The sequence below is a fragment of the Dioscorea cayenensis genome, chromosome 17, assembly GCF_009730915.1.
Source record: "Dioscorea cayenensis subsp. rotundata cultivar TDr96_F1 chromosome 17, TDr96_F1_v2_PseudoChromosome.rev07_lg8_w22 25.fasta, whole genome shotgun sequence".
Lineage (NCBI taxonomy): Eukaryota > Viridiplantae > Streptophyta > Magnoliopsida > Dioscoreales > Dioscoreaceae > Dioscorea > Dioscorea cayenensis.
In genome coordinates, this window is record NC_052487.1 from 20,734,369 (window position 1) to 20,744,282 (window position 9,914).

Genomic DNA, 9,914 nt, shown 5'->3' on the forward strand with positions numbered 1-9,914 from the left:
ATGATTTTAAAATTTGTGAAGGATATATATATATATATATATAATTTCATGGGTTTTTTTTTTGTTTGTATACATAATTATATTTATCTCTCAATAAAACCAAATGTTAAGGATGCCTCGTAAAAGTTTTGCATATACCTCTCTTTCTCTATCTACATTTTTAAAATATGTTGATAATTATATAAATATTGATTTTTTATAATTATTTTTTTTTAAAATTTTCTAAACTAACCTTATAACGGATAAAACTACTTTAGATTTCTTTCAAGGTATGTATTTCAAAATATTAACTTAATTATCATTAGAAACTTTGTAATAAATAGAATGAGTTTATTTTTTAATGATATACATGTAAAAATATTAATTTAATAATTATTATTTTTTTTAAGGAATGCTATGCACATAATTTTTTTAGGCATTTGCGTGTAAAATATATTTTGATGCTGCATAAGACATTAAAAGGGATATATATGTTATTGTGTTATTAAAGGTTATACATGTAACACCCACAGATTTTCAGGGTACAAAAGCCAAAAAAATTAAAAAAAATAAATAAATAAATTTTATTTCATTTAGCTTTTTGAAATTTTCAAATTTTGTTTTGTTATAAAGAATAAGGTTATAAATGAACTAATGTGTTCGTTCATAAAAACTCGAAGAGCTTGACTTGTTAAGGGCTCAGCTTAGCTTGTTTATCTTTTTAAACTCATAAGGTAAATAAGCCTAGCTTGAGCATTAATCATGATCATTAACGAGTCAAGTTTAAACACCATCAAACTTGGCTCGTTAATGCTCATGAACAATTTATTTATAATAACATTAAAAGCTTATTTATAAGAATCATTAAGAGATTTGTTTATAGTATCATTAACAAGTTCATTTATAAGAATCATTTATAAAAATTATTAGTATAATTGTTTATAGTATTAGCAATAAATTCATTCATATAAAATATTTTTAGAATATTTATAGCAATATTAAGATGCTTGTTTATAGGATCATTAATAATAATTTATTACAAAAATATTACAGGTTCTTTTAACTGGCAATGAATAAATAGTCTCTCTAAAGTTAAGGTATTTAAAAAAAAATCCCATGATTTTGAATATTTTCAAAGGGTCCTCCTTTTTTTTCTTGACAGGTTACTTTTCAAACATTTTTGCCGTAAAAGAGGTTGATGTTGACATAAAAATAATTGATATTAATAGGATTGACTCTCAGTTTTTTAGGGCTTGCTTGGATGAAGGTATAAGAAGGTTTTATAAAGTAAAAGTAAGGCAATGGAAGGTAAAAGGAAGTTTTAAAGCTTTCATTGCTTGGGATAAGGTAAGGTAAATGGAGGTTTTGAAATCTTGTTGTGTTTGGTTTGAAGGTAATTGGAGGTAAGGTTATATAGTAATATTACTAAATTACCCTTAGGATGAAAGACAAAAATTGTAACTTTATTTACAATTAAATGAAACTTATACATCATTCACTTCATTGTTTATGTAAATCTCACCGTTAATTATTACTATATTAATTAATATTATTAATTAATATAATAATATTAATTATTATATTAATTATATTAGTTAATATTATTTAATTATATTAATTAATATTATTATTAATTAATATAATTAAATAATATAATAATATAAACTAATATTAACTAATATAATAATTATTATAATTAATATTAATATTAATTAATTAATACAATTATATAATTAATATTATATAATAATATTAATAATGATATTAATTAATATAACAATATTAATTTGTATAATTGAATAATATAATAATATTAATTAATCAAATATCTTGTAATTTTTGTAAATGAGTATGGCCATTTTGGTCAATAAAAAAACATTGGTACTCAAAACCTCTATAACCCTCCAATTTGGAGGGTTGAGAAATGAGAGAAAAGTGGAGGTTTTGAAACCTCCATTAACCCCTCTCAACCCTTACCTCCCCCTAAAACCTCCTACCCAAGCATGGATTTTTAAAAACTCTTCCCTTACCTTACCCCAAAAAACCTCCAACCAAGCAAACAAAGCGAAAACATCAAATTTTAAGCTGAAACCCATAATTTTAAACAGAAAAGGCCAAATTTTAAACGTAAATGCATTATATGTTATGTGAAAACTTATGTGATAATTAAACTGAAACACGATGTTAAACTAAAACTATATATTTTAAGTGAAGATACGTCAGGAAGATAGAATAAACTCGTCGGAGTGAAATGCATTAATCGAAAAGTAAAATATTAGAAAAAGGAGAGATCGCTTTGGTAGAATTCAAATGTTAAAGCGATTTGGTTGTTAGTCCTGCATGTGATCAGGCAAGTCAAAAGAGCGAGGTGAACTGGATCGGGGTGAGTAGAGATGCAGCTCCGTCACTCGTCTAATTCATTTTTCCTTATTTTAATATAAGTTTAAATATATATATATATATTATAAAAAATTTAATATTATTTTTAAAAAATTTAAAACAATATATTTCAATAATAATATTGATGATGATGATGATGTATTATTTATTAAAAAAGGACTATCTTGAGTCTTAGAAATCTATGAAGCTTGAAGGCTCGGGCTCGGTTAAAAGTAAGTTCGGATTCAGATCGGGTTTGGCCACATGGTTGAGCTCGCCTCGTTTATTCCCATTTTAAAGAAGGGTTTAATTGCAAAAACTCCCATAAATCGTGAATATCCAAAGGTTCTACGATCGTCTTCTCCGTAAGCTCTTGCAAAGCTTCTCTAATGGCGTCTCCTTCACAGCGAGACTCCACGACCACACTCCTCTCCCCAACTCCTCCTTCGTATCGTCGTAGATCTTCCTTACGTCTCCTCCTTACCATCCTCGCCTTCTCCGCCACCTTAACTCTTGCTCTCCTCCTATGCGTCTTCTCCTTCTCCTCTTTGATCCCATCCTTTGCTCGACGCTCCCACTCCACCCTCCACCGCCCCACCGTGATCCTCATATCCTCCGATGGGTTCCGCTACGGCTACCAGTTCAAGTGCCCCATGCCAAACATCCACCGCCTCATCTCCAATGGTACCGAAGCCGTCCCTGGTCTCATACCCGTCTTCCCCACCCTCACCTTTCCCAACCACTACTCCATCGTCACGGGCCTCTACCCTGAATCCCACGGCATCATCAACAACTTTTTCATCGATCCTGTCACCGGCGACGCCTTCACTAAGCGCCGCCATGAAGCCCGTTGGTGGCTCGGCGAACCACTGTGGGAAATCGTCTCCAATCAAGGTTTCAACGCCGCCGCCTACTTCTGGGCTGGATCAGAGGTAAGCAAAGGTTCTTGGCATTGCCCTGCTGAATTTTGCCCTAAATACGATTCCTCCGTTCCTTTCGAGAAGCGAGTGGATGATGTCTTGAGCTACTTCGATCTTCCCATTGATGAGATCCCTGTTTTTGTTGCCTTATACTTTGAGGAACCCGACTCCAAAGGCCATGACTTTGGCCCTGATCATCCGGAGATCACCAAGGCGGTGGCTCGGATTGATAGCATGCTTGGTAGATTGATTGCAGGCCTTGAAAGAAGAGGCATTTTCGAAGATGTGACCATCATCCTTGTGGGGGATCATGGAATGGTCGGCACTTGTGATCAAAGAATCATCTTTCTGGATGATCTATCTCCATGGATTGAAATTCCTGAGAAGTGGGTACAAAGTTACGGTCCATTGCTGGCAATTCAGCCTCCGGTTAACATCTCTGCGGCGGAGGTGGTGGCAGCTATGAATCAAGGATTGAGCTCTGGTAAGGTGGATAATGGTCAGCATTTGAGCGTTTATCTAAAGGAGGATCTGCCTGAGAGGCTGCATTATTCATCAAGCTATCGGATTCCGCCTATTGTCGGCCTTGTGGATGAGGGGTACAAATTGGTGCCAAAGAGACCGATGAGTAATATATGCGGAGGGGACCATGGCTATGACAATGCATTGCTCTCAATGAGAAGCATTTTTGTGGCTCATGGACCTCAGTTTGAGAGAGGGAGGAAGGTTCCACCATTTGAGAATATTCAGATATACAACTTGGTCACCTCCATTCTCGGACTCAGAGGAGCTCCAAACAATGGTTCTTATACATTTCCAGCTTCGATTCTTCTATCTGACACTTGACTTGTGAACATAGTGTTGTACCTGCAGATTTACGTTTATTATGGATATTTGGTGTACTATTGGATAGTAATGCAAGTTGTTCTGGTTAATGTTCCATTTTTTGTGGTTTATACTTCAATAGCATGGAATTCTTGGTCTGCATTTCAAGATTCCATTCTTCTCTCACACACTTTCACTTGTGAGATGATCTGGTGACTGCTTCTAGCTTTAACTTATTTCTTTGTTGCATTCCATTACCTATTCACTTGACAGTAATATGTTTGAAACTTTTGCATGTTGTAGAGTCATAAAACTCGCTTAAGTTATCAATGAGAGCTTTATTTCCACAAAAAAGCATGTGGCACTTGTGGATTTACATTTCTTATAGGATATTTAATGTGCTACTATTAGACTTTAAAGTTTTGGTTATGTCCTATATCTTTTGTGCTATTATGCTTCAATTGCATTGAATTCTTGTTTGACATTTCAAGATTCTGTTCTTTCAGATGCTGGACTTGCGAGAGGACTGGTGATAACTTCTAGTTTTAGTTGATTTCTTTTGATGAAATTCACTACCCATACACTTGGTAGTAATATGTTTGAAAATTTTCATGGCCTAGTGCTGTCAAAGATTGCTGAGTTATCAATGTGAGTGTTATGCCTCTGTCTTCTTATATGATATTTACTGTGTTACTGTTAGATATTGGGTTTTGTTTTACTGTTTTAATTGTGTTTTGTAATTAAATATCATGGGATTCAAGATGCAAAGCAAGGCAGGCGATAATTGTGCTATGCAATGACAAAGTAAACATACTAAATTGCAATTGATTAAGAAACCTTCTTTAGCCATAAAGCTGGCCCTGTTTGTTTATGATAATTTCAGATGACCACTTGAGCAGGCGCTCAGTTATGCATTGTGAAATTCATCAATTTATGAATTCTTAGATCTCGCACATGCTTGAATGTCAGATATTTCTGATGTATTATAGCTAATGCATGTGAAATCGAGTCCTTTCTGCATATTTCTTTTGGCATTATATGAACTGAAAAGCAAAAATTTTGCTGATTTTTTTTTGGGAAAGAGGAGCGGGACGAACCCACTATAGACCCAGGGACGTGCACAAGTCTCGGTGGAATAAATGGGGATGGGGCCGTGCTCACGTGGGTGCTGGAACCACCCATACACAACCACTATTCACAACTCCCAGAAATGTGTCCTCAGCCGAGAATCGAACTCTCACCACTCGGTGAGAGCTCTATCGGCGACCCGTATACCAATAGACCCAAAGGTCGTTCGTAAAAACCTTGCTGTTGTGATGCATTCCGTCCAGCCTTTGGGAAATCCTCCTGCAGCAAACATTACATGTATGAAATCGAAAGATATGAGCTTCACCTTGGCAAACTTGAGCTTCTTGGAAGAATTGAGATGATCAGTCAAATGTAAGTAATTAATTCACCGCCAAGATTTGGATTATCAACTTGAATTTAAATTTGTGAGCTATATAATCAAAGTCATATTTCTGACTCGCATAATCACATATCAAAGTTATATTTCTGATTCACATGATTTTTTAAACTTGTTAACTATTTTTCTCTGATCATTATTTGATCAAGGTTGACAGCCACTGACTTTGAGTACCCATCGACATAATTGTGGCAATTAATGCCATCTCTTTAAAGATGACGATGGGTAACAATCTTAAATGTATGGCTGTGCAATAACTTGAGGTCAAAATAATTCATTTAATATCCAACCTGTTCAACCTAAACAATCATTCAGGTAGTCATTTGTGGAAGTTATTTGGTAAAAACAGTATTCTTCACTCATTCAACCACTTTCTTGTTGAAATGTTGAATTCAAACAGGAGAAATAGGGCCTTCACTAAAGTTCAATAGACAACAGTTCAATAACTTAGGAGAAGGAGGACGAAGGGAAAGGAGGCTTCATTGTTGCAATTTTAGTTCTTGGAATTTGTTTTCCCTCTCTTCTTTGCTCATCCCATGCCACTGTCATATGTTTGTTTGTTTGTTTTGTTTTTGTCTTCAAGATGAGCGGCTAGGCCTTTACGAAAGAAAAAAGCGTGCATAAACCTCAACGAAATAAATAGGGGTGGGGCAGCGCACACGCAGATAATCACTGTTCACACTTTCAGAAATGTACCTTCACCTATGATATGACCTCTCACCATTCTTTTTATATCATTTTTCTCCATTGATAAGTTTTCAACTGCAATTATATATTATCTGCATTGGTATTGATGTTGTATATCTCTCTTTAATTACTCTAACATCAACTTAGTTCATATTCTCTATTTTTAATATTTTATATTTATCTGGTGTGCATGCAGTGGTTCAATATTTAGGACGGTGTGGTATGCAATGATCATGATGTGCTTGCAAGTTGCTCAGCTGTAATAATCACTGTCGGCAACCCTCTTGTTGTTGTTCATCTCAGTAAATTAATGGAGTTTTTTGTTTATTTGTGGAGAATGTAACAAGATGTTATTTATCTGAGTGAATGAGTACAAAGTTCATTGTTTGTTTTGTTTCTAGCTATATTTGTTGTCTGGATGTTATTTTCCTTGTCTCACAGGGAGAAATTTATATCAATAGTTCAAAATAATTTAAGAAACTTACAAATGTTTCTCTTATTTTATCTTCAGATTTTAAATTTAAGTGGAAATTGCCAAAAAAACCCTACAACTTTGCCAAATTGCCAAACAAACCCCCATGGTTTTGAATACCCAAAAACCCCTTCCTTTTCAACTCCATGATTTTGAAAACCCCCAAAAGTACGTGACGGCATTAAAGCGGAGTGTATTTAAAATTTTATGGACGAAAATGCCCTGCGACTGAAGTCGTGGTCGCACCCATTTCGGCGTGTGAGAGAAAGTGGGTGGGTTTTTTTCTTAGGCATTACAGTGCTTGTCTTCTCTCAACTCGCGACTCCAGCTTTCAACTCAGCGTCTCCACTCTTTCTCTTCCCTACCGACTCTTCCCTTTCACGGCGTCTCGAAGAAGAAGTCCCGTGCAAGTATTCGGCATTTCGTCACTTTGCAGTCTAAGGTATTCATTATGGTTTTTTGTTAACTATTCATTACGAAGAGACATTTTTTCGGTTTTGGTTTGTGATTTTTGTTTTTGTTGGAAGACATTGAAGCTTTTTAGGGGATTAATCGGTGGGGTTTTGTTAGTCTGCGAGGAGATGTCTCGGCTAGGGTTTTTTTGTTTTGTTTTACATTTTCGTCTATGTATACGATCGAAATGGTTTTCCGATTGTTGTGCTTTGTGTAATGTTTATAATCTACGTTTACCCTTTCAGTTGATATGGTTGCAGTTGTAAAAATGAGGTCTCCGTTTAAACAATGAGCTTTACCGTTTAAGTTAGTTCGTCTCCGTTTAATTATTTGTATCTCTGTTTAATAGTATACGTCACTACTTAAAAAATGATATCAGTGTTTAAGAGCTGAATGTTTACTGGTTTAACAAATTACATTTCCGCTAACAACGTGTCTTTATTATTATCGCAGCTTGTGATTATGGCGGTCGATCTAGTTAATGGGCGATGCTACTTGACACCCGTGAGTGGAGACCGTGCAGTTTGAATTGAAAGTTCACATGATCCCTCGACATCGGGAGATCATCAGAGGACACCGATTCCATGACATTTCTCGAGTTGGAAGGCTGTATACCAAGAGCGGGCCCTTCTTGACTCTACGTTGCGAGATACGATAACCGCACCAATAAATTCGGGATCGAGGAAAGCATCGCGACTTTCGGGGCCCCGAAGATGTGGCATCGTTCTTGGCTTGCGTTGCGATGGGGAGGCGATCGTGTTTCGGAAGAAGAAAAACACGGTCGACTTTCGAAGAGGTATTTATCGAAGGCGTACGAGAGCAGCGGAGACTCCATCGAGAGCACTCTTCAGACTCGTTGGACGTAGGGAGAAGAGGAGAATTTTGCCAAACCATCGATGGTGCTACCTCACGGGTACAATCCTCTTCCCAAATACCTCATGCTCGGTTCCTAACTGGATCGTTGATTATGTCGATGATCTACCTGGAATGGGGCGCTACGCATGGGCGCAAGCGACGCTGACAAGTGGCTTATGGAGGACATACCACAAGCCGCTACCCGAGTCGCAATCTAGATGCGGGGAAGAAGACCAACACCGGGTATGTTAAGGGTTCGCGGTGAGCGCTTAACATCCGGTTTCTGAGTGACCGGAGCCGGGAAAGAAAGTCCGTTCTGCAAGATCCCAAGGATCTTTGTGCTACGGTGAAAATACTTACCGAAAGCAAGCGACGATAGAGACGAGTTTGTCATCTCTCGAAGGAAAAGAGGTAATAATTCAAAAATATTTTGTTTAACTGTAGACGTTAACGTTTAACCATATCATTTACCGTTTAACTTTATTCATCTATCGTTTAACATTATAACTGTTAGGAAAAATCAGTCTAATCAAATTAGGGTTAGAAAAATCTTTCTAATCAAATTAGGACTATCAATTACAATTAATTGATATTTAATCAACAATTGATTAATTATCAAGGATCAATCACATGAACACATGAATATATGTGAAAGATCAGGGTTACCTCACAGAGATTTCACAAGCGCAAAATCCTCCAACGCACACACGGAATGTTCTCGAACTTTTCACCCTTGATCCGGAAGAAGTGATGGCTTCTTTTGCTCCAAGCAACTATTGTGAATATTAGGGTTTTTGTCGTAGCCGTCTTTTGATGACAATCACCAATCAAAAAATTGAGAAACCCTAATCTCATATCACATATTTATAGAGAGTAAATATATTCGGATAAGGTTAGAACATGTAGCGTGGACCCGTTTGGGATCACTACATCTTTAGCAAATTAGTCCATACTAATTTTATAATCACAATCATGTCCATCAACAAATTGCAATTTAATCCAAAGATTAGAGATATTCATATGTGAGACCCCAATATAATATTTTACATATTAGTCCCTCTATCAATAAATATTCCATATAAGTGGGATAATTAGACCACCAATGACACTGTCGATCTCCACTTATATGTGTGTTTCTTTACACTATTGGACATAAAACAATTTAAAGAAAAATATATAAAAATATATATATATTATATATAATAAAATACTTTCAAAAAATAACCGGCCGGATTTTTATCCAACACATAAGAAACACAATCTAGAATATTCTCTCCTACAATAGGAGTGATAGATCCCATCTTGGATGACTACAAATCTTCATGTATTTATTATATAACCCAACGTGTCCGTATATAGCCTGTAATTGGCATCACCGGTTGACACTATCAAAGTAATATAATTTATACATAAGATTTAATAACATCCTCAGGTAATAAGGACTTTACTGTAATGGAATAACTCTTTTTGTTCTATGACGGTGTTTTGGTCTAAGAGTTACAGTATGGTCGAGTTCAATATTTGTCAACTACTAAATATCCACTAATGTTACTAAGAGTCTCCACTCTAGTGGTTGAGACATACTCACTCTATCACACATAGTAGTACAACACGTGACAACCAATAATGAATACAAAATCATATTTTATCTCATAGGTTGTGAACTATTTTGGGTTGCAAGGTACATAGATAATCATGTCTCACTTTTAATGATCTCTATCATTAATTTGAAATCTATACAATGCAAGCCCATAATAATATATCATCAAACATGAATAATACTGATACCCATAATTATGCATGCAATGAAATAAAACTATTTTTATTATTAAACAATAACTAAAATTGGTTTTGTAGGGCATACTAGTTTTTCATAACT

At 35.5% G+C, this 9,914-nt stretch overlaps 1 protein-coding gene across 1 annotated transcript; it reads left to right on the forward strand.

Moving 5' to 3' along the window:
- Positions 1–2,603: 2,603 nt before the first annotated feature.
- On the forward strand, positions 2,604–4,220 carry LOC120280040 (ectonucleotide pyrophosphatase/phosphodiesterase family member 3-like). The gene has a single exon (XM_039286739.1). It carries the CDS (start codon positions 2,748–2,750, stop codon positions 4,122–4,124), a length of 1,377 nt encoding a protein of 458 aa, XP_039142673.1. The 5' UTR covers positions 2,604–2,747; the 3' UTR covers positions 4,125–4,220.
- Positions 4,221–9,914: the final 5,694 nt, after the last annotated feature.

Bases quoted from the DNA above. Each gene is read 5' to 3' on its own strand.
- LOC120280040 (XM_039286739.1), top strand. From the start codon at position 2,748: ATGGCGTCTCCTTCACAGCGAGACTCCACGACCACACTCCTCTCCCCA.